Raw genomic sequence first — 24,484 nt, 5'->3', positions numbered from 1 at the left:
TCTATCTATCTATCTATTTATCTATTTATACTTTACTTTTACATTTAGATATTTGTATAATTATTAATATAGAAAAATGGCAAATCCAAAAGGATTGATGATAGCAGGTATCATCTTGGCTGTAATCGGTATTGCAGCATTCATCATTGCTCTTGCAGCACTCCCACCCGCTTTATTAAATGTTAAAAAGAATGCACTCGAAAAGAACATCGTCGTCACTTCAGAGTCTAGTGAACGTTATGATTCATGGGCCGGTCAAAGCTCAATTGAAAACACATATACTCAATATTATTATGCTTATAACCTTGTAAGTTAAATAGGATTTATAAACTATCCTTTATTTGTTCAAAGTCTCTTAACCATCAATTTTTCTTTTCTTTTTCTTTTCTTTTTTTAGACCAATCTTGAAGAGGTTATGACCAATTCCTCAGCCATCCCAACTTATACTCAAGTTGGACCATTCAACTACCGTTACTATTGGGACTACTTGAATGTTAGCTTTGGTGATGGTGGTGACACTGCCACCTTTTCTCAACGTAAATGGTACGTTTTTGAAAATGAAACCTCTGTCTCTGATGAAAACACTTTGATTACCAATATCAATCCAACCTTTGTTGGTTTGATGCAAATGACTGGAAATGTCGTTAATTTTATCGTTGCTTCTGGTGGTCCAGAAACTGCCCGTTTGTTGAGCAAGACCAACACCTATTTCAACAACCAACAATTCATCACCTTGGCCATCGGTTACAACTCTAGAGTTGTATACGGTTTAAAGCTTCAAGGATTGTTGGCTGCTCTTACCGCTGCCTCTGTACCCGACCCAATGGCATACTTTTACAACGCCTGGGCCAACAGCACCACTGTCCCAACCGACGGTCCAGCTGCTGCCTGGGCCAACATGTTGCCATTCTTGGGAATGACCCTCCCACCAACTGGTTCAGGACTCTCTCCAGCTCAAGTTGACAAGCTTTTGAACTCTGCCAACCCATACGCTCTCACCAACCTTGCATCTCTCGAAACCTACATGCAAGCCATCGGAGGTAACCAAACCGCTGTCGGAGTACTCCTTACCGCTGCTCAAATCCCACCATCCAGCTTGAATGCCGCCATGGCCGCCATCTCTTGGTACTTTAACGCAACCATTCCAAGCAGCATTGCCTCTCAATCGGCCGGTTACATCATGCAACAATGTGGTCTCCTTGCTCCAACCCCTCAACCAGAGATGATTGGCATGTGTCAATTCATGACCGCCATTCCATTGAACGGTACCAGTATCGATCAATACAATATGCTCTACCCAGACCTTAACCAAAATGTCGAATTGGGTCTCATCATTAACAGCACTCTTCTCAATCTCACTATCCCACAATTCCTCGGTCTCATGGCTGATTATGGTGCTGGTAGTTTTGGTTCCATTGCTGGTGTATCTGCATTGGCCAACTATGCCAGTGGAACGGGTCCAAACGTCTGGAACAATGTCATCAACCAAAATCAAGCCCAAACCTTGTTGGGCTACTTTGGTGGCTTACAAGGTCAAACCGTAAGCACTCTCACCAATATCTTGTACACTGAAAGTGGTTTGTTTGCCACAAAGACTGTCGGTGAATGGTTGTGGACCTGTTCTGGTTTCAATGACCCACTGCTCATCTACTTGAATGCCCCAATCGCAGGCGGCTGTGCCATCCAAAAGAACTTTACCACTGCTCTCCCAACCACCGTCTACACTGGTCAAAGTGGATTCGAATGGACCAACTGGCTCATCAGCTGGCACAACCAAACCGAGATCCAATGGGCCTCTCCAATCCCAGTCGAAGGTTACACTGAATCTGGTCAATTTGCTCCAGACCACTCGCCAGAAGAACTCATCGTCTTTGAAGAAAACATCTACCGTCCAGTCAACCTCGACTATGTCGAAGATATCGACGTTCAAGGCATCAGCTGTCGTCGTTACTACCTCCGTAACGACTCGTTCCCAGCCAACGCCACCTTCTATAGTGACATTGATGGTCTCGGAAACATCACCTCTTTCAACGGAGGTGTACCAACCTTTGTCTCGCTCTGGGACATGTGGGAAGTTCCACAAGAAATTCTCAGCCAAACCATCGGTCAAAACACCACCTATGAAAACGCTGCCGTTCCATTGGACCTCGAACCAACCTCTGGTAATGCCCTCTACTATAACCTCAAGTTGCAATTGAACTTCCAAATTCCAAACATTACCGAATGGGATAACGTCGGTGCGTTTTACCCAAACATTGAGGGTACTACTTTCCTCCCATCGTGGAAGATTGGTCAAACTGGTGATCCATCCGAAGATACCATCGATGATCTCAAGAGTGCCCTCAAGCAACTCAAGATCCTCAAGATTGTTCCTGTTGTCGTCATGGCCGTCGTTGGTGGTCTAATGGGCGTAGCGGGAGTCTTCATGGCAATCCGATGGGGACTTCGCTATAAGAGAGATTTGTAGAGCCTGCCATAGTATAAACAAACACCCAAAAATGCACAATAATAGTCAATCAATCTAAACAGAAAATAGATTGTTTTATATTGTATAATAAAATAAACGATTTTTTAAAATTAGCTTCATGGCAGTTAAATTCTTGGTCTTCATGGCAATCCGATGGGGACTTCGCTATAAGAGAGATTTGTAGAGCCTACCATAGTATAAACAAAAACAGAAATAGTTGAACCAAAAAATGAAAAAGGGTAGTATGGTTTCTTCACACGACACACACTCACATCATTAACACTAAATTTATGTAGTTGTAGATTGAGATAGATAATGATTCTATCTGTCTACCATCATCAACTCAATGTTACTCTTACCAAAAAACGAGTTGAATATTATCTATTTACCCCCGTTATTTGTAGTGTGATACAATCGATCGTTCGTAACGGTCGTAAAAGAGGGGGTACCTATAGATTCAATTTCAAACAAACAAATATCACGTGACGGTCTGCCTTTATTTATTATTGGACGATGAAAGATGGTATCATTAGATTCATACATATCTTCTTCTTCTTCTTCTTCTTCTTCCTCCTGTTCTCTTACGAACCTGGGAGGGGGTACGTCATACGATATAGCGGTTAGAATCGAAAAAAAAAGACGGTCAGTCCGAAAATTATTTTTAGAATATCATTTTGGTTTGGTATTGGCCTACCCAATCCCAATCTAAGATTGATAACCGAAAACGGACTACAACTCGCTCTCTAGAGAGAGAGCAGAGGAAAAAAAAAAAAAAGTAAATATCAAAACAATTCTATTCTATTCTACCTTGTCTTGCACAACCAACCAGCCATTTCATTTGTTTAATAAATCACACAATAATTAAATTTACACAATAATAATAATAATAATAATAATAAATTATCACATAAAAACTTAATGTTATATAATTAAATAATAATATTTAAACAAAACATGTCTAATAATAATAATAAACAAATCAATACAATTAAAAAAGTATTTAATTCACACTATTTATTTAAATATATAATAGAGAGTCAAACTCCAAGTCAACCAGAACCAAACCAATTCAAAAAAAGATTCAGTGGAGTAGATAAAAACATTCTAAAGAAACAGTATAGCCAATGGACTGACACGTTTGATATTATCCACAATGGTTATTTTACATTGTTGTGTGAAAAATTGGAACGTGGTCTACCCCTTACTTGGTCCAACAAATCTATAGAACTATTTTGTCAAAAAGCACCCAATGTTGCCACTTTTCGGTTGGTCTATGACCGAATGAAAAACTGGTTTTTGTCACCTCAACTTATTAGTCGTGCTTGTTCCAATGGGAATATTGAAATACTCGAGATCCTTCTAGACCAAACCGAACCTATCATACTCTCTACCGAAAATGCTTGGGAAGTTGCTGCTCGTGATGGACACTTACACGTACTCGAGTACCTTTTCGATCGTTATCCTCAATGTTTAATGCCAACAGACGGAGCAGACCAAGGTGCATTGAGATTGGATACTCCCGGTATCAATGTATTCAATTTTATCAATTTTTCATTGCAACACCAAACCGCTCAAATATTCAATTTTATCAGAGACCATTTCCCAGAGATTGTACAAGACTATGTAGACCACCCATCCTATTACAAAACTGTTCGTAATTGGTCTCTTCAAACTGGTAGTATCGAAACCATCGACTCGTTTGCATACGCTCCTTCACCATTCCTTCCAGTCGAGTACCTTTACTTTGGTCACACTAGTGCGTTGCATACCACCAAACAAAAGATTGATATAATTATGTTTATCGCAAACAAAATCAATCAAGAGAATCCAGTTGGTATTGACCTGACTGAAATACAAAATGTTGTCACAAATGCCGGCGGCGAATGGTGTCAATCCCTTGACCAAGAATCATTTGACCAATTGGTTTTAATGGAAATTATGAAGAGATTGGAACCTGGATCCAATGTTGACAGCTCATACATGCGTATGAAATACTTTATTCCACATCTTGTCAAGCTTGGACTCGTCGATACTATACCATTCATCATTGACCAAAGCACAAACAGCAAACCATTCCAACTCTTCTGTCAATATGGTACTTTGGATCAAGTTAGGGCTGCCATTGACTATATCCAAGGCAACCCATCACTCCTCCACAACAATGCAGTAGGGTTGGCACTTGAAAGACGTGACACTGAAGGATTGGTCATTGCAAAATACATTTTAGATGACCTCAGACTACGTGCCAAGCTATCAAACAATGATAGTGCCTACAAACCTGGTACAATGGAATCGTTGGTATTCATCTATCAATACTATGAACACTTGGATAGAGTCATTGATGCGAATTGGTATACATTGGAAATGCTCCAATTCATCTCTGACCACGACGGAGAAATCGAAGGTATGGAACAACTCAAACAAGCCATTTGGAATAATGACCTCCAGTCTGTTGGAACCATTCTAGACAATCTTCACTTTTTCGAATTGATCACCGAGGCTCAAGAACACTCTGTCATTGAATATGCCGTCACAAAGGGTAGTCTCCAAGCTGTCAAAGCCATTATTGAAAAGTGTGACAAGGAAGCATTCAAGAAATCTCTAAAAACACCCGACCTTACAACTCCTCAACCAAAATGGGTATGGAAAGAAATTGGTAAAACCGGTAGCATTCAATTCTTGATTGACATTGTCGATATTTGTCTTGAAGGAGAATCATTTAACAATAGCAAGTTTATCAATTTTGAAGAATTAACCAAGGGTGCAAGTATATCTGGCTCATTCCAACTCTTGCAATACATTCACGAAAAGGGATGGTATTCTCAATTCCATCTTCAAGAACTAGTCTCACACGGTCACATTAATATTTTAAAATATATTCAAGAAAAGAAACCATTGACATTTGAACAAAATTGGAAACAATTAATATTAGATTCTATTAGATTTGGTCAATTGGATATTTTAGATTGGTTAATCAATAGAGATAACAAAGATAATCATCAACATTTAAATCTTCAACAAATATTTAAAATAGATCAGGATCAATTTATGAAAGAAATCATACAACAAAATGCATACGTTACACTTCAATACCTATGTCAAATACAATACCCTTTTAAATATTTAGATAATTGTACTACCTTTGAAAATAGATATGATACTAAAAATCATTCAATCAAAACAATTTTAAATATTTAAAAAAAAAAAATTAAATAAATTAAATGTACATTATAAAACATACATAGAATGTAATAGTTTTTTTCTTTTTCTTATTTACACAAATAAATAATTTAATTTATTTTATTATTAATAATATTTAGATATCATAATCATCTTCATCTTCTTCATCTGGGAAATCATTTTTGGGGTCCTGTGGCTCCACATCTTCACCGTACTGTATAGAATTATCTATATGTTGTAATAGAACATTTAAACTTTCTTGATCAGTAATATCCAAAGGTAAAAAACTAACTAAACTATAATCTTCAAGCTAAAAAAATATTAATATTAATGTCATTCAAAAAATATAATATATATAACATACAAGTTTTCCAATTGCTCTATTTAATTTATGATATCTATTATGTGTTTCACTATCTAATCTTTCTACAATATCTGGTACTTCCATTTCAAGAAAACTATTAAAAAAAACAAAAAAAGAAAGATTAGTGTCATGTAATCAATATAATATAATATATATGTCTTTTATGATTTACCTTTCAATATCTTTAATTTGTTGAGATCTTTTGATAATATCAACTTTGGTTAAAACGTTGATATGTGGTACTTCTAGACGAATCATTGCAGAGAGACACATGAGAGATCCAGAGATAAATTTACAACTATCTAGAATGAATTGAGAGTCTACTAAAAAGACTGCACATACATTGTAACCATTTTGTTTGAGTGTTTCTACGAGTGTACGCATGACTGGGATATGACTGTACAATTCAATTTGACCCGGACAATCGATAATAAGATAGTCTTCGTCATAGTCTCCAATCTCATCGGTAAACCAATCCATATTCTCGATCAAGTATTCCATTGCATAGACCAATCCTCCGTTTGGTCCATATTCCAATTCTTCCATTACTTCGTCTACGGTGATCAAATTCTTGATATCTACCGACACTGGGTATTCAAATACCTCTGCTGCTGGATCTAAATTAACTACATGTACTACTCTTTTAATTTCTTCACAATATTTTCTCATTGCATCACAATAGGTTGACTTAAGTAGGTAGGTAGATAAGTAGGTAGGTAGGTAAATAAGCAAACATTCATTTCTTGATAACTTTTCATTCTTTCTTTCTTTCTTTCTTCTTTATACCTTTCCACTACCAGCAGGACCCATTACAAGTTGTGCATGTTTTGCCATTTATCTTTCTTATCTATCTTTATGTTTGTTCAACGAAATATACTATGCTTGCAATGATAATAAATCTGATTATATAATTAAAAAAAAAAAAAGAATGAAAAATCGAAAATTAAATGTTTGGTGAGAAAACCGAACGAGGACAATTGATGAAGGTTTTTTGTGTCTCTTTTTATTATTATTATTATTAGTTGTTTTAGAGAGGGGATAGTAGTTATATAAAATATAGATATAGATATAAAAAGATGGGTCACGAACATAAAAAGAATAAGAATCAAAGAGCTCGTAAAGAGGTATCTTTGATGTACGCAGAAAAGAGAGATGAAGAGATTATAGATCAATTAAAGTTTGGTAAACCAGTTGAAGAGAAATCAGATAAACAATTATTCACTATTAGTAAAACAGGTTAGTAAAGAAATGGAGAGAATCTTTTATCAATATGATATTAATATTTCTTTTTTCTATCTATCGATTTAGTTAAAGAAACACCAAAACTATTAAATAAAAGAGAACAAAAGAAAGAATTGGCAAAAAATAAATTGACAAGAGCAGAGAAAATATTGTCATCAAATGACAATGTAGAAGAGATCTCAAAGAATAAGAATGTAACCACAAATGTACTTTCGAGTGAAGAGATTTTACTCACAAGAACCGTCAACAATCTACAAAAGAAAAAGTCGCAACCATACAGCAACGAATACCTCCAAGACATGAACAAACCAACACCAAACAAAAAAAAGCACATGATGAACGAGTTGGCCGGAAAGAACAAGAGAAAGACACAAGACTTGTGGGAGGATGAACAGGAAATCGACCAAAACAGCTATCTACATACCAATGAAGAGGACGTCTACCATCCCCGTCCAACTCACAACAAATTGGTCAAGGCTTCCAAGTCTGTCGAATTGCCATCGGCCGGTATGTCTTATCGTCCCGTCCCACAAGAGCATCAACAAACTCTCTACAAGGCTCTTCAAATCGAAAAGAAGGCCGAAAGATATGTAAAGCAAGTCGAGCAAGGATTGACCATCCAAGAGATGCCAGAAAAGATCGTCAAGAAACTCAAGGTTGATCTCCAACTCGAAAAGGAGAGAGACATCAAGTTGGTACAAGAAAGAGATCAATTGCCAGTCATCAAGACCAAGGAGGGTGTCAACATGTCACTCGGTCAAATGCTTTCCATCAACGATATCAAGACCAAGAAGGAAAAGAAAAAGAGTATGTCTCGTGCCAAGCATCAAAGCGATGTCTCTAGAAGAAAAAAGGAGGCCAAGATGGCTCAAGACATTGATCACATTGAAAAAATCGTCAAAAAGATCGATCAACACGAACAACAAATAGAAGCACAAAGAGCAGATCGTGCCAAAACTAGAGATGAAACTGCAAAGTCTACAAAGAAAGTTTCAAACGCTGTCGCCGATACAATCACTGAAGCATTTTTATTACCTTCTGAATTACCTTCTACTTTATCTGAACTTTCAAATGTAAATAACAAAACAAAAAGATAATTATAATCTTAATATTTATTTAATTTTTTTTTTTAGCCAACATTCCATCCACTCAAAGATAGATTACGTAGTTTCCAAAAGAGAAGTCTTGTCACCAATCAAATTCCAGGTGTTGCCAACAAGGCTCTATTCTCACATGTCAAAAATTACGCTTACGACAACACAAGAGAAGCTGAATGGAAAGATGAATCAGAACAAAAACAAAGTATTAAGAAATAAACTTTCCAATTTTATATAATATCATTATTTTTCAAAAGTAAAGGAGAGTCATAGACCAATATTTACTCTTACTCACCTTTAATTATTTCCACCCAACTATTCAATCAAAAAAAAAAACAAAATCTTTTAACCAAAAAAAGAAATAAAATCACTTTACCACCCATTTAAACCCGCTTAACCCAACCCACTCTTCATATATTTTTTTATTTAATATACTCCCTGGGGGATATTTAAATTTGAGTGGGCATGTGTTTAGTGGATTATTGGGCCACGTAAATAAATGCCCACGTATGTAGCAGCCTTGCTATCTCTATTTTACATATTTAGAATTTCCATTTTTGTGTTTTTACCAATACTAATTTTTCCTTTTAGCTTTCATTTTAAAATTGAAATTTCTTTTAGTTTAAAATATATTAATTTATCAAAAGTAGAATAAATAGAAATATAAATAGTAATATTATAAAATGAACAACGATCAACAATTCAACATCTCTGACAAGCAAAAGGACGAATTCAAAAACAATGGTTTCCTATTAATCGATGAGATCCTAACAAAGGATGAAGTTGAATCAATTGCTTGTAGAGTTGAACCTTTATTCAATGAAGATTATCCAAAAAATATTCTTCCAGGTATGAAATATATAAAAAATATATCAATTTGGTTTTTATAATATTCCCCTATTTTAGAAATAATGTTATATTAATATTTTTTTTTTTTTCACTCTTTTTTTCAATATTTTGTTTTTTTTTTCTTCTCTCTCTTTTTTTAGATGAATTAAATTGGAGACCAAATTTATCAAGAAATGATACTACTCGTGAACTTGCCAATGCATTCAAGTGTGATCCTAGTTTTGCTAGAGTTGCATTGAGTGAAAAGTTGGGAAAGGTTGCTGCCGATTTAATGGGTTGGGAAGGTGCTCGTCTTGCTCAAGATGATTTATTTGTAAATAATTTTAAATCTCTATTAAATTTTTACAATTTCTAACATATATCTTTTAGTGGAAACCAATTGGTGGAGGTCCAATCAAATTCCATCAAGATGAACCATATTTAACTTTTTTCAATCCAGTTTCAGTTGTCACTATTTGGTTGGCATTGACTGATGTTTCTACAGAGAATGGTACTTTAGAGTATGTAAAGGGAAGTCATAAATGGAACACTCATTCTGGTATGGTCAAGAATTTCCATGTTCCACCATCTTACACCAAGAACCTAAACGAAGCTGCTCAAAAGGAAGGTATTGAAAAACCAGATGTTGTCCCAGTTGTAGTCCCCAAAGGTGGTTGTGGTATTCACCATGGTTTGACTTGGCATGGATCAGGTTCAAATACTAGTATGAAGAATGGTATGTAAACCTTGATGGAAATATACCATACTCCAATTATGGTTAATGTTAAATTAATGATCTATTTTTTTTTTAACAGAGAGAATGGCCTATGCATTATGTTTTATTCCAGACAAGACTAAATTCAAAGAAAAGGATGTTGGATTCATCTATGGTAGATACAAGTTACACAATTCTGTAGAGATGGAAGAAAGTTTCTTCCCAATCACCTATTCCAAGGATGGTTATAAATCTGAAAGCATAAACTCTTTTATCAATTAAATTTAATACAATAATTATTTATTTAATAAAATATCAATATATTTATAATCTAAAAACTTTATTATTATTAATATATTTATTTTAAGTTGTGAATTGTTTTTTTTAATCCTCTTCTTGTTCCTTGTGGAAAGGTTGGTCAAATCTTTGTTTCTTTCTTTGGATCCAGTGTTCATTTGAATCAACACCATTTAAATCATCATCATCAGAGTCATCTTGGTATTGAATTGTACTGGTCGTAGTAGTAGTTGTAGTAGTAGTAGTAGAAGTGGATGAAGAGTGGTCATCCTGTTCCATATTATGGTTGTGATTGGGATTGTTGTCCAACTCGAATATGGATTGCTTTTTCATAGGATCTCCCATATGACTGTAGAATAGATTCAGGCTATTCTCAAGGTTATCCCAAACCTCTTGATAAGTATCAGTGGTTTCGACACCACTCCTACCACGATGAAGGTTTGGTAATACTTTGGGAAAATATGTTAATATATTTATATATCTAATTGATACTTTTTTTTTTTTATATATATCATACGTTCATCATTATTTGACAAGGCAAACTTGTGCAATGGAGTACTTGTGAATGATACGGTGGTGGTCGAGGGAAAACAAGCTTCCACACGATGGAATGCATTGTGGAACTCCTTTAACTTTTCCTTTGATGGAGTAGATAGTTCATTTCCATCGAGTTCAAGGTTAACTTGTGTATTAATGATTGGATGGTCCTTTGGAACACTACCACTGGTAAGACCACAGTGAACAATGTTACCCCAACCTTTTGGCATCGTACATATCTTGATGATATCTTCTTCGCTGAGCTTGGCCAATGAAATGAGCTTCTTGATAAAGTTTTCAAAATGTTTGAAATGTGGGATGTCACCAAAATCACTTGGTTTGGGAATTGTTGGACCCCTAAACTTGAGAATGATTTGATTCAAGATTGACACCAAAACTTTCATGTGAATTAACATTAATTCATTTGCTCTTTCAGTGGAAGTCATTGATTGTTGTTGTATCCATACTTTATCGCTAAAAGTTGTGTGGTATTTTAGTGGAATGTTGGTATTCAAGTTGAGATAAAATCCATCGTCATTGACTGTTTTGGTGATTGCAGGGATCTCGCCTTTCTTGTTGCTGATACAATCTTTGAAAATGTAGATGCCATAATAATGCTCCTTTCCAAATGCTTTGATACACTCCTCGTACGGTGTAACAAACTTTTTCCAGACTTTATCTTTAACCGATTCCTTGTTGGGGTCAATTTGATAAAGATGATAATAGTGTATGAGAAGAGAGTGAGCTATTTGAGCTTTGGTCATTGTATTTGGAAAACGATGTAATGGGCAATCATCTTTCTTTTCACAAAGATGTATTTGTTCTTCATCGGTATAATATACACTGTGGACGAGATTCTTTTTTTCCTTGACAAAGAATTTGTGGCAACAGTTTTTATCCATTTTCATGATGGGGACAAAATCTCTGTCAATAGCCAATGCTGAGACGTCGATCCAAATGGTAGTGCCCATGAATTGGATAGGTAACATCTCGAGGCCTTCGATGGCCGAGTTGTGGACTTGTTGTTGTTGGCTGATGGATTGCAGTAGAGTGATAATTTGATCCCTAGAGAGGGGGGCAAAGCTCAGTTGGTGGTACATGCATTCTATGGCACTGGATGGACCATATGTTAAATGGACCCCACGCAAGTAGACCAAATGGTTAGAGGTGATGGAACGTCTAAGTGATACGTCGAGACTGGCAAGTATTGGGTCTTCCTCCATTCCGTGGGAAGCTAATGGACAACTCATCGCGTATGGTAATCCATCGGGCCCGATAAAGCTGGCTTTTTGGCAATCCCTTCCCAGTACTTGGTTCAAATAGATACACGTCTCCAAGATAGGCTGGATGTTGAATTTGATAGGATCCATTGCAATGTCTGTCAACCCATATTCTTCGATGAACAATTGTGGATGAGCGATGACTATGTCGGAAGTGGCACCAAAATGGAGCTTGAAGACGACGGATTGACCAGTGTAAAACGATTCCATGAGGTACGAGTACATATAATTGAAATGGTCGGTGAAATGATTCGTTGAAAAGGTTCGGATGTACTGGTTGAACAATTTGAATTGAAGATATTCTTGTTTGCAAGGAGGACGGTGAAAAGAAAATATCTTCTTGATCTTGACGAAATCGTCTTCATTGATATCGGCAATGTTGAGACTTGGTTTTGTGAAATAAGACTTTTCCAACGCATAGCCTTCTTTTGAATCTGGTCCAATGTCAATGATTGTGACAGTGAAAAAACGAAAGGTTCGGATGCACGCATTGATGAGGTAACATTGGCTAGTACGTCTGGCGTGAGCATTAAATCTTTTGTATGGGTCCTTTGTAGAACCGACATATCCAATGGTAGTAAGTATTGGGTTGTCGGCATCAATCATTCCAGTTTTTGAATCAAATTTGATCAACTTTTCGAGACGACTATGGTAAGATGGTTCGCAGTTTTGTTTTAAATCTTGAATCGTCTTGCCAACAAAGTGAAGTGGATCGAACGTCGCTCTGTAAACCATTCGCAATCCCATTGGCGCCAGAAGAGAAGTAATTTCTTCGATGTATTCCTCAAAGTTGCTGAGGATCAGTTTCCCTCCATCGATACTGTGGCTAATATAAAAATAGTAGAGAGAATTAATATTGCAGTGTAGCATATATACAAGAAAATAATATTTACTTTTTTCTAGGCATTTTTAAAACTGTTTGGTATCCCTAGAACCTAACCTGATCGATACTATGATTAAAACTACAACAAAAAGATATGAATATAAATATTAAATTATGAATGAATGATCCTTCCTTTTGTCTTCTTACCTTTAAACTTGGGGATGAAGAGGGGAACAATGATTGATAACGATCTAAATATTTAGAATTTATCTTCATTATCATAACACCGATGGGCCCGTGCACCCTTGTGTAAGAGATTGAACCCCCTTCAACCATACAAGCGTCATCAGAGTCTAGCGCGAGTTGATAGGTACGATAACGGTGCAAGGGTTCCCCCCACACACACACACAAGTCGAGGCTAGAGTTGTTGATTGTTGAAACATTATCGGGGTTGAAGGTGCAAGGGAATCAAACTTCAAATGGTTGGAGTTGGTGATCGTTGAACTAGTTTCTGGTGTTGTTCAAAACCTGTTGATTGGGTCGAGGTTTTGAGTTATTGCAGAGTGCCTTTCTTTTGATTTGACCACCTACGCAAAGAGATCCATTCAAAGCAAGCGTGTCGTTCGAACTGTTTGTATCAAGAACAACGTGTCAAGGAACTTGTGGATTAGATGGCAACCCGGGTGTATGTATTCATATTCTTTCTATTGTTGTGTGCATTTTGGGTGTTGGTTTATACTATAGTACGCTCTGCAAATCTCTCTTTAGAATTCTGCCCATCGTATCATCGTATGAACACGAAGACGAAGAATTCGCATGAAGTTAAAAGAGTTAACTTTGCCGTGAAGCTAATTTTAAAAAATGTTTAATATTATTTAAAATTTTAAATAAATTTCTACATCACCAAACCAATGATAAATATAAATTGAATTTATTATTCTTGATAGATGACGGTCATATAAGATATCAGACCAATGATGTCATCTCGATTTCTCAAAAATTTCGTTCCCTCGCAATTTAAATCCATTGTGGTTCAACTCATGCCCCTTTCCAATAATGTCTCTCAGCTGTGTGTTTCTTTAATATAATTTATAGATAGATCGAGAGAAGAGAGAGAGAGAGAAGAGAGAGCTATGAAATCATCAAAATCAGTTAGTATTCTAGATACTCTCTATTCAAACGAAAGTAGTAATAATAATAGTAGTAACAATAGTAGTACCAATCATTCTACAACATCGTCACATAACAACTCACCTGTAATAAACTCTATCAATGGACTATTACCTATATTTGTAACAGATGATATACCTACTCCTACTTCGGCTGTTCCACCAACTAGTTCTAATTACAATAACAATAGTAACAACATGTACAATAAATATAGGTCTCCATCATTTAGTAGCGGTGCCGGTGGAGTTGGAGGAGGATTCAATAGTAGTAACATCTATTCTTCAGAATCATATATGAAGAGAAGTAAGAGTACACCATTCTTGAATCAGAATCCTTTACTTCAATCACCATCTATTACATCTTCCAACAACAATGAACAACCACAACAACAACAAAGCTCCAATGGTGGATATACACCACGTCACACACCACGTGAAACCAATTACAACATAACAGCAATAAGTTATCCAAATCTAGCAAACTATGGACTAAGCAACAGTCCAAGTATCAACAACATTCAAAACATCTCGTCACAACCTTCTGTAAATACTATAACCACAACTACTACAACAACCAATTATCAACAACCATCACCCTCCTTTTTACCATTCAACATTTCATCTTTTAATAATAATGGTAATAATGGTAATAATACACTTCCAAGTCCATACCTATCATCAAAATATCAACAGAGTAATGGTAGTACCAATAATCTTTATAGATTAACCTCTAACCAACATAATAATAATAATAATAATTATGAAACAAAAGATGGTATTGTATCATAGATTTTTTGTAAATGTCAATAATTAATTACTTTTATTATTTTCTATAGAAATTGTACATAGATTAGAAACACAAATACAAGCAATTTTGGCAGAAGTTGAATTATTAAAAGATAGGATCAAAGAGATGGAAGAAGAACAAGGAAGAATGAAATGGGGATTAAAGTATTCTCGTCGTGTTTTAATTACTAGCAACTTTTTGTTGGGTATTTGGGTATCAATCTCTAGAGTGGTCATGTATATTAGCAAACAAAAGAAAATGAAATTGTTGCACGTTGTTACGATTGGCGTGCCAGAGAGTAGAAAACGAGTGGTACTATTACTACTCGAAGCCATTTCCAATGCTGCCAGAAAGAGTTGGATCTTTTTCCTATCATCTTTTCTTTTATCTAGAAATACACCTTGGAAGAGACAAGCAGCCTTGGTAGCCTCCACCACCTATTCCCTATATCTAGCGTTTTTCCCACAATACCTTCCATGGACCAATTATTTCAATGTTTTTGCATCACTTTTATATATTACTGCTGCATGGAGTACATCCAATAGTAACCGATTTAAAGATGTATTTAAAAATCTATAGAAAATAAATGCCTACCCCATCCAATGTTTTTTACTTGAATTTTGGAAAGATATTTTTTTCAAACCCCAAAACAGTGGTTCAGTTAAATTTTTGTTGTTTGAATAGCTTGATTGCCAGTTTGTTGTTAGTTATTATTTAAATTGCTCAAAGGCAACATATATTATTTATTTATTTAAACTTTAAAGAGTAGAGAAAAATGACAACACATTCACATCAAGGTGGAAAAGTATTTGGTCAGTTGAAGAAACAACAAGAGAATGACTTGGATTCCATATCAGCTGAATTCCCTGAAGTAGAGGAGGCATTGATTCAAAAGTATAAAGAACAATTTATGGCCTACGATGTCAACAATAGTGGTGATATCGACATGATGGAGTTGAAGTTGATGTTGGAGAGAGTTGGACAAACCAAGACACATTTGGAACTCAAAAAGATGATGGCCGAAGTATCTAGCAACGGTGAAACCATCACATTTAGAGACTTTCTTGTTATGATGACTGGCAAGAAGAGTTCAATCCTTCAAAAGATTTTAATGTTTGAAGAGATGACCAAGAAACCAGAAACACCAAAAGGTCCACCACCAAAGAAATCAATTACTGATTTTTTGTAAATAAAAACACTCTCAACTCTTTTTAATATTTATTATATACTAGCAATAAGATTAAAAAGAGATAATATATCTATCTATAGTCTTGGTTTGACCAACTCTTTCAAATTAAAGAGTTCTTTTTTTATTATTATTGTTTGGAAGAATTAAATAGCTTGCCTACTTTTAAAAAGTAGTTCCACTTTTTTTCAATAACCTAATAGCCTTTCTTGTCCTTTAATAATTTTAGAATATTTTATGCTTAGCGGTAATATACGATCCATGTCAATCAATTTGAATCGATCGGCCCAATTGAGATTCACTTTCAAAATAATCAATGATTTCATAGTGCCAAGCTTCTTGACAGAAACTTTTGATCTCGAGTACTGTTTCCTGTCTAAGAGTAGTAATGTTGAATGTTGATAAAATGTACTTGACATATGCAATGTGACCACAAACCGATGCTGTAATGATTGCCTCTTCAATATGATCTTTTTGTTGTGCTGTCAACAGTCCTCCTTTCCTCTTTCAGTTCTTTGACTAGAATATCTACCAAAATGAAACGATTTCAATTCTTTGATTGCAACACGATAATTCCATTGCATTTGCTACATTTACTTCTTCTTGTTTTTTATTGTTGAATAAAAACTAAAAAATAAATTGGATCATAGGATTAATTATAGTTTAGAAAGTTACAACGCTTAAGGACTAGTCAGCTGTATACATACCTTAACAATCTCATAATGACCATATTGAGCTGCGATGGCCATGGCATCTGTTGCACAGCCTCACTTTTGTGTTGATGAAGGAATAATACAATATCCATGTGGCCATTTTTACTTGCTTTAGATAGAGCCTTGGTCGTACAGCCTTCTTTACAATGTAGATAAAGGAACTTGACAATATCGATGAATCCCATTTTCTCAGCACCTACAGTGTAATGAAGATACTATTATTATTATGACAAACAATCGAAAACATTGTATTATTAATATATAGGTTGATTAATATATAGGTTGATTAATATAAAGTTGATTCATCATTTATCTCGTCGATATGACATACCTTTATAATCTCTAAATTTCCACAATCCTAATCATTGGTTGGTAGTGAAGAATGAACTGTAATGGCATTGCATACCTTGATATCATTCCAAGATAAGGCAATTTGATGATATCTCTTCCTTTGACTCCCAAATATTGTCTATCACCACCACCTTCTTTGTTTCGTGCATGATCATACTCTACTTTGAATATTTGATCAACATGATTGAATATCAATGATCTGATAAATGTCGATTTGAATATCATTAAATGTTGTTGTTAAAGACATGATTGATTAACAAAGTTTGAACTTAGTTAATTTGAAATAAACTACATAGTCTAGAATTTGAGAATAAATTATTTATTTATTTTTAAAATTTTCATTGAGTTGGTGTCAGAAAAGTTAAAAGATAGATCTTTTAATGACGATGCATTCATTAGTTCAAGCCTCATTCATCCTTTTATCTATTCACACACATATGGTTTAAAGTAGTAGTTAGGAGTAGTATACGACGGAGATGGCATTTAAATTTAAAGCAAGAGATGTAAATAGATTACGTAAATATGTAAAGTATATCTTTATATCATTTGTAGTTATATTTGTATTTTCAAATTATGTATTGGTAAAAGATATAGATACGACATCAACGACAGCAGCAGATGTTGGTGGTAAAAGACATAAAGGTCCTCGTCGTGATATCATCGATACAACAGACGATTACGAAAAGATGTTGGATTTGGACGAGACAATGGACAAGATGTTCTTGCACAAGAGACAACCATTGTTGAGTAACACTAGATGTTCATACGTTGGAGACAATAACAACAATGGTACAAAGATTACATTGTTCTTTTATCAAGACGATCGATATGAAAAGGACGACCGTGGAACCGACGAAGCCATCGAAGACTATGTACTCTACTCGCACAACAATGTATTAGAGATTGACAATAATGTGTTGCCAGTAACCGACCAAATGGTAACTATCAATGCATTGTACGAAGACAGAGTCAATACACTTGGCACACTAGCCATGCTCTACAACCCCAAACAATCACTCAAAAAGCAATTGGATTTTGGTGCAAAGTTGGCTAAATGCAAATTACTCATCGTAGGTCATCCACACGATTACCAACAATTCCAAACATCTCTAGACTCAACCTCTGAAATGAATAGAGATATCGTTATTGAAGGTCTTCCCTATTACTACAACACTGTCATGAATAGATTAAACAAGGATACTGACAACCAAAGAATGCAAGAGAAACATTTGGTTGTCTTTTTGGACACTTCTATTGTATCAAAGTACCAATTGACCACAACATATACAAAGCCTGCCAATCTCTACAAAACCATTACTATCGACCAATTCCACTGTTCACCTTTATCCAACATTCTTGTTGGTTATTCACCTGCCCTCATCAACAATAATTATTTTACCTGGTTCAATTCTATCGTCCTCCAACAATTATTTGCCATTTCACTTGGAAGAGTTTTATTCATTCCAGAATTAACAAATTTTAATATATTTTTAGATTTTAACAAGTATGTCAATTAAACAAAAAAGTTTAAATCACCTTAAAAAATATTAACATTTATTTAATATTTAGTTGTAAAGATTTAGATCTTGGTAATTTAGAAGTAATCAATAGTATTGATAAAATTCATGAAAGTGAATCTCAAGTTTTAAAATTAAAAGAAGGTTTTGAAACTGAAATTTCAGAATACTTGAATGGTGTATGGGATTTAACCATTGTAAATAGAAATTCTGTTGTTTTAAATTGGGTAAGAAAATATTTAAATATTTTCTTTAATTTATTTATTAACCCATTTATTTATATTTATTTAAGTTAATGAAAGAGAATAGAAAATTTTTAGAACATATGATTGATAAACAAATCGAATTGTATGAAGGAAGAATTGATGAAAAAGTAGACAAAAAGAAATGTATTACCATTGTTCATAGATTAAATGAAGAAGAGGTGGAATTTGCTGAATACGTTTCATCACTCATTGCTCATTATGAATTGACCAAGAATAGAGAATATATATTTGTGGTTTCAAATGACCCAATCAAAGGATACGAAAGAGATGTTAATTTACAGGCTTTGGCTGAAAAGGCATACCAAAGTGAAATGATGGCCGTTCCAGTCAACAAAATCAATTTCAACAGCAGTACAACAGCAATTGAATATTTTTCAACTGTCATCCCATTGTCTCGTTGTGAATTAATCATTGGTGATTTATCATCTGATCTTGGTCAAATGATTGTTTCACTTTCACAATCCAAATTTATCAATTCACCAAATATATTCTTCAACACTGAAATTGCCACTAAACAATCAATTAGTAGTAGTGATTGTGAAGAAGAGGCTTTATTTTGTCCAATCTCTTAGAAAAAAAACATAAATAAAAGTAATTATTTTTTTGGAAAATAAATTTATTTTTTGGTAGATTCAATCGATAAATATTAATTATATACATATAAAAAAAAAGGTGGTTATTTATGTAAACCTTTAATAACCTTTTTAATATCATTTCTGCTTCTTAGTCCATATTGTTGTACGACTTGAGTAGTTTGGGGTGCGACAGCTTTGGCAGAAGAAGATGATGTTGGTTTTGAAAGTGAAGAGCAAGATGATGTAATGGAATCAATTTTTGATGATTGATTATCATTATCAATAAATGGTTCTTCCAACATGATTGGTGCCAATGATTGTTTGGATGCCAATCTACGTTTGGTTGGATTGATAACCTCGGTAGATGTTGTCGTAGTCGTGGTAGTAGTAGTAGTCTTTACCAACTTTGATGGACTACTATTAATACGTTCGACATAGTGTTGTCTGTTTCCATTGTTACCGTTATTGTTGTGTCTTATAGGTGATGAAGATGTAGCTGTTGGGGAAGGTGGTGATAAGAGTTGTGGAGAACTGTTGGATTGACATGGTGCAGTTGGATGATGAATCATATGAGCTGGAGTTTGAGGTAAATAGGAGGAGGCAGCAGCACCTTTGGATGGTGTCTTGTTGATGAGATTGGATACAATCTTTTTGGGTGTTTCAACAATCCAAGATGATTTGGTGGCGGCTGATGTGCCAACCTTTGGTTTGGAGGGAGTGGTAGCAGCAGAGGCTACTGGTGGTGTTTGTTGAGCATTGAGAAAAGCAGTCTTTCTTGCAATAAGATTCTTTTTGGCTTGTCTTTCCTTTTCCTTTTCAGCCTTTTCCTTGTCCAATTTCTCCTTTTCTCTCATCTTTTCCAGCTCTTTGACTTGTTTGGCCGAGATGATACCAGATTTTCTAACTTCCTTTTCTCTTTCTTTTTCAGCCTTTTCCTTTTCCTTTTCCTTGTCCAATCGTTCCTTGTCCAATCTTTCCTTTTCCTTGGCAACCATCTTTTCCTTTTCCTTTTCCATCTCTTTTTGTTCCTTTTCCTTTTGTTCACGTAGTTTTTGTTCCTTGTCCTTGGCAGAAGAGACAGTTGGTATGTGAAGACTACTCTGAGAAATCATATCTCTAGTCTTTGTGATTAATTTCTTGGAGACACCAGAGAGATGCTTTTCCTTCTTTTCCTTGGCCATGTTGGCCTGGTGGTGATGATGCTTGTCACGCATATCGGTCATATCAATATCTTCAAAGTCGTCGTCTTGGCCACCCAACATGACATCAATATCGTCGCCATCGAGTTCCTTCATGAGGAGACCACCACCGTCCATAGTACTGTCATTGAGGTTATGACCCTTTTCAGGTGTCCATCCATTGACACTGGCAGTTGGTGTTCCTGGAGCAGTTGCAGTTGCAGCAGTAGCCGTTCTAGCAGGACTATCACTACCATAATATGATGATATCATTGATGCACGACTATGTGTAGTTGCCAATGAAGAGGTAGAATATTGTTGTTGTAATGATGGATGGTGTGACATTTGTTGAGGGGTAGATGGTTGTTGTGGTTGTTGAGGAGTATTACCAAGAGTAGCACTTGAAACAGTAACAACATTATTATTTGGATTATGTTGTAATGTTTCAGTATCGGTGAATCGAACCGATAAACCATGACCAGTGACAGACTTTTCAATATCACCCTTGTAGATGGTATTTGCATCGGTACCCTCTTGTAGGATAGCAACCTTGCCATAGTTTTTAGTTTTGTGAGGTGTGACAAGTTTAATATTTTTAAAGGGTGACAAGTGTTGAAGATTATGTTTGATGTGAGAGTCTTTGTGACCATGTTCTTTATGCTCCTTGTGGAAAGAGTCATTCAAGAATGAGGTGTTTTCCTCTGCCTTTTGTTTCCACATCATCAACTCTTCTTGTAACTTGCACTTTTCTCTTCTTTCACTTGCCAACTGTGCATTGAGACTTTCAATTTCTAGACGTGATGATTCTTTGTTTTGTTTCAACTCTAGTTCCATATAGACCTTCATTTCGGCAAATTCAACATCACGACGAGCAGCCAATGCAGTTCCTTGTTCAGAGAATCTTTGAATCTCTGCCATGAGCAGGTTATTGTCTTCCTCGACTTCACGAAGCTTCTCTCTGAGATGGAGTATTTGATGAATGGCTTCATCACCTTGCTTTGACTTTTTCTCCAACTGCTCCAACATTTCATTGATTTTCTGTTGGTAATTGTCTCGTTCCACCTTTACTTGATCCAAACGTATGATCCATTCGTTCTCGTCGACACCCGATCGTTGGTTCTTTGAAAGGTTGGCATTCTCTTGTTGGAGACTATCCAACTTGGTTTCATAGTGTTGTTGTTGTTGTTCTTGGAATCTCTTAAAGATATTCAATTTGTGTTGGAAACGGTCTTCCATTAAACGAGCTTCATTGGCCAGACGATTCTTAAATACCAACTCCATCTCCATCATTGTTTGGGCAACCTCTTTAGTCATAGATTCTCTAGTATTGGCCTCTGTCTCTGCTGTCTTTAATTCAGATGAACGTAGTTTGGCATGATACTTTGTAATTTGATCTAAAAGTTGATCCTTTTCCATTGACAAATAATCCACTCGAATTGGTGCATTGATAACTTGTGGATCATTTAATTTCTTTCTTCTTTGTTGTTGTTGTTCAATTATTTTAATGGAAATGGATGAAACATTATTATTATTTTGATTATTTTGATTATTATTAGATGCTGCTGCTGTCAATTCTTCATCTTGTTTTCTCTTTTTAGTTGAATTTAACAATACATTATGACTACCACTATTTTTAAGAGTTGAATTTAATGTTGTGTTGTTGTTGTTGTTGGATGGTGGAGGAAGTTGATTACGACCACTATCAACTTTACTTTGAGTAGTGATTTCCTTGGCGGTGGCAGAGAATTTGAGTACATGTAATGTTTCTTCAGAGTCACTAGAGGTTGGACTGACATTGACAATCATAGAGACACGACCATTATTGACAAAGTACTCTTGACAGATACGGGTAAGTTTAGATTCACGCCAAGCAGGTACACCCTTTTGTCTGATCACTTCCATACAACGACCAAGTGATAAAAGAGAAGAGTTGATATTGGTAGCCTCTTTGAATCTTTCACCGGCGGCATCTGTACGTTTTGATCGTTCACTACCAGCCAAATCGATAATAGTCAAACGGGAACACTTGATCATCGATGGATGTACTTCAGAGCGTGGACGATCACCTGGATAACTAACCAACTTGACAGTCAATACAGAGTGACTACGACTGGAAGCACTATTGAGCTTGGTATCTCCTACACGACGAGCTTGCAGTCCTTGTTCAACCACTTCCATCGCTTCTTCCAACGAACCAGCCAACATTTGTTTAAGATCTTTAACAGTACTCTCACCATTATTTGTCTCCAATTTCAATGCTGGTTTCTGTTTAGTTGGTTTGGTATCTAAAAGATCATAAATTTGATCTTTATAGATTTCATAATATGATACCCAAACTGAATATTTAAATTTATCTGATAACATATTGGAATTATTAAATGATGAATTGTTGGATTGGTTGTTGTTGGATTGGTTGACAGTTGATTTTTTCTTCTTTTTCTTTTGTTGTTGTTCTAAACTTGAATCATAAGAAGAAGAATGATCTTCAAGTGATGCGTCGGTGGTTGTTGTCTCTTGTTCGACACTACTTGACATTTCTTCATCTTGATCACTTGCATCTTGATCAGATGTAGATTCATCATCATCTTCTTCATCTTGGTCACTATCATCATAATCTTCATCATCTTGATCATCATCTTGATCACTTGAATCCATAACATCTTCATTTTTCTTGATACAATGTTTTGGTATATTTAAAAATACCTCTTCCAAGGTACGTGGTACAATACCTGGTTGTTTAGATGTACCAGATATAGTATATGTCTTACCTGCATTGGTTACACCATATGCCAATAATAATATATTATGTCCTTGTAGAAATGATTTAATTAATGGTGATGTAACATTCCTAAATGAAAATAAAATAAATAATAAAAGAAGTTAATATTTAATTATTTATATTATTATATTATATATTTGATAATTACTTAAATACAGATAATTGAGTTGTATTATCAGGGAATACATGAGTAAAACCAAATTTACCCTCAGATTCATTTGAACCAATTTTATCTTTGTTGAAAGATTTAATGGTGACAGTTGATTTAGAGTTGACACTAAAACTATTGGTTTCTTTGGATTTGGTTTCATCCGATGACATTGGACGAATACGTAAATACACTTTCATTGGTTCTATTACTTCATGATGATGTTGATCGGTGAGTATTCCAGATAATTGTTGTTTTTTAATGGTTGATGACTTTTGATTATTATTTTGGTCACGCAACAAATTGGTAGATTGATTTAAATTACTTTGATTATTATTATTGACTACAGATGGTCTTGGTGATTTAATAGATGTTGATGGTGATCCATTATTCTGTTGATGATTCTGATTATTTTGATTCTGATGGTTATTCAAAATATTTTTCTTGGTCTTGGTTGTAGCTGTTGACGATGCTCTCAATGGTGTTTGAGTGGCAGGTTGCATTGGTGATGCTGATACTATAGAACTAATAAATATAATAAATAAATAGATCTATATTAATATATGGATTGATTGATTGATTGATTGATTGATTGATTGATTGATTGATTGATTGATTGATTGATTGATTGATTGATTGATTGATTGATTGATTGATTGATTGATTGATTGATTAACTTACAAATCTCTTTTCTTTGATTTAGGTGACATTGTTGCTGTGTTGTGATTATTATTATTATTATTATCAAATGGTTTGAAACTACTCTTTTTCATCGTAATAATAATAATAATGGTAATAAATAAATAATATTGATAGGCTGATTAAAGGAGATTAAAATTAATTATCTCTCTTTATATAAATATAAAAAAACTAGTACTTTATAAAAATGGTTGATTGATTGTTGGAAGTGTCTATTATTATTGTTGTTGTTCTTTATTGCATAATCTAGATTATATATATATATTTTCGACTGACTCTAATATC

The 24,484-nt window shown here is 34.9% G+C and overlaps 11 protein-coding genes across 11 annotated transcripts; 7 read left to right on the top strand and 4 right to left on the bottom strand.

The window, feature by feature from the left end:
• Nucleotides 1-76: 76 nt before the first annotated feature.
• Nucleotides 77-2,467, top strand: lmpB (lysosomal integral membrane protein II; the record flags this gene model as incomplete). The annotated part of the gene is made up of 2 exons (XM_004360539.1): nt 77-307; nt 398-2,467. 2 exons carry the CDS (start codon nt 77-79, stop codon nt 2,465-2,467), a joined length of 2,301 nt encoding a protein of 766 aa, XP_004360596.1.
• Nucleotides 2,468-2,696: 229 nt separating this feature from the next.
• On the top strand, nt 2,697-5,665 carry DFA_04874 (uncharacterized protein; the record flags this gene model as incomplete). Its single annotated transcript, XM_004360538.1, has 2 exons — nt 2,697-2,709; nt 3,501-5,665. 2 exons carry the CDS (start codon nt 2,697-2,699, stop codon nt 5,663-5,665), a joined length of 2,178 nt encoding a protein of 725 aa, XP_004360595.1.
• A 118-nt stretch (nt 5,666-5,783) lies between these two features.
• On the bottom strand, nt 5,784-6,845 carry gpn3 (GPN-loop GTPase 3; the record flags this gene model as incomplete). Its single annotated transcript, XM_004360537.1, has 4 exons — nt 5,784-5,957; nt 6,012-6,105; nt 6,184-6,698; nt 6,798-6,845. The coding sequence occupies 4 exons, from the start codon at nt 6,843-6,845 to the stop codon at nt 5,784-5,786; spliced, it is 831 nt and encodes a 276-aa protein (XP_004360594.1).
• A 242-nt stretch (nt 6,846-7,087) lies between these two features.
• Nucleotides 7,088-8,651, top strand: DFA_04872 (uncharacterized protein; the record flags this gene model as incomplete). Its single annotated transcript, XM_004360536.1, has 4 exons — nt 7,088-7,247; nt 7,320-8,326; nt 8,387-8,555; nt 8,608-8,651. The coding sequence occupies 4 exons, from the start codon at nt 7,088-7,090 to the stop codon at nt 8,649-8,651; spliced, it is 1,380 nt and encodes a 459-aa protein (XP_004360593.1).
• Nucleotides 8,652-9,033: 382 nt separating this feature from the next.
• Nucleotides 9,034-10,175, top strand: DFA_04871 (uncharacterized protein; the record flags this gene model as incomplete). Its single annotated transcript, XM_004360535.1, has 4 exons — nt 9,034-9,199; nt 9,340-9,512; nt 9,569-9,914; nt 9,994-10,175. The coding sequence occupies 4 exons, from the start codon at nt 9,034-9,036 to the stop codon at nt 10,173-10,175; spliced, it is 867 nt and encodes a 288-aa protein (XP_004360592.1).
• A 102-nt stretch (nt 10,176-10,277) lies between these two features.
• On the bottom strand, nt 10,278-12,914 carry DFA_04870 (uncharacterized protein; the record flags this gene model as incomplete). Its single annotated transcript, XM_004360534.1, has 3 exons — nt 10,278-10,639; nt 10,708-12,833; nt 12,901-12,914. 3 exons carry the CDS (start codon nt 12,912-12,914, stop codon nt 10,278-10,280), a joined length of 2,502 nt encoding a protein of 833 aa, XP_004360591.1.
• Nucleotides 12,915-13,502: 588 nt separating this feature from the next.
• DFA_04869 (uncharacterized protein) lies at nt 13,503-15,366 on the top strand (the record flags this gene model as incomplete). The annotated part of the gene is made up of 4 exons (XM_004360533.1): nt 13,503-13,620; nt 13,927-14,775; nt 14,837-15,023; nt 15,180-15,366. The coding sequence occupies 4 exons, from the start codon at nt 13,503-13,505 to the stop codon at nt 15,364-15,366; spliced, it is 1,341 nt and encodes a 446-aa protein (XP_004360590.1).
• Nucleotides 15,367-15,562: 196 nt separating this feature from the next.
• On the top strand, nt 15,563-16,041 carry cbpB (calcium-binding protein; the record flags this gene model as incomplete). Its single annotated transcript, XM_004360532.1, has 2 exons — nt 15,563-15,972; nt 16,020-16,041. 2 exons carry the CDS (start codon nt 15,563-15,565, stop codon nt 16,039-16,041), a joined length of 432 nt encoding a protein of 143 aa, XP_004360589.1.
• Nucleotides 16,042-16,237: 196 nt separating this feature from the next.
• Nucleotides 16,238-16,722, bottom strand: DFA_04867 (uncharacterized protein; the record flags this gene model as incomplete). The annotated part of the gene is made up of 3 exons (XM_004360531.1): nt 16,238-16,477; nt 16,571-16,600; nt 16,681-16,722. 3 exons carry the CDS (start codon nt 16,720-16,722, stop codon nt 16,238-16,240), a joined length of 312 nt encoding a protein of 103 aa, XP_004360588.1.
• A 54-nt stretch (nt 16,723-16,776) lies between these two features.
• Nucleotides 16,777-19,392, top strand: DFA_04866 (uncharacterized protein; the record flags this gene model as incomplete). The annotated part of the gene is made up of 4 exons (XM_004360530.1): nt 16,777-16,834; nt 17,533-18,541; nt 18,607-18,751; nt 18,847-19,392. 4 exons carry the CDS (start codon nt 16,777-16,779, stop codon nt 19,390-19,392), a joined length of 1,758 nt encoding a protein of 585 aa, XP_004360587.1.
• A 104-nt stretch (nt 19,393-19,496) lies between these two features.
• Nucleotides 19,497-24,273, bottom strand: kif12 (kinesin family member 12; the record flags this gene model as incomplete). Its single annotated transcript, XM_004360529.1, has 3 exons — nt 19,497-23,421; nt 23,501-24,025; nt 24,182-24,273. 3 exons carry the CDS (start codon nt 24,271-24,273, stop codon nt 19,497-19,499), a joined length of 4,542 nt encoding a protein of 1,513 aa, XP_004360586.1.
• Nucleotides 24,274-24,484: the final 211 nt, after the last annotated feature.

This window comes from Cavenderia fasciculata (genome assembly GCF_000203815.1).
Source record: "Cavenderia fasciculata unplaced genomic scaffold Scf_Dfasci-G-o-80e12.f1-5, whole genome shotgun sequence".
In the NCBI taxonomy this organism is placed as follows: domain Eukaryota; phylum Evosea; class Eumycetozoa; order Acytosteliales; family Cavenderiaceae; genus Cavenderia; species Cavenderia fasciculata.
Note: the sequence above shows the minus strand (reverse complement) of the source record. Positions and strands in the feature narration are given on the sequence as shown.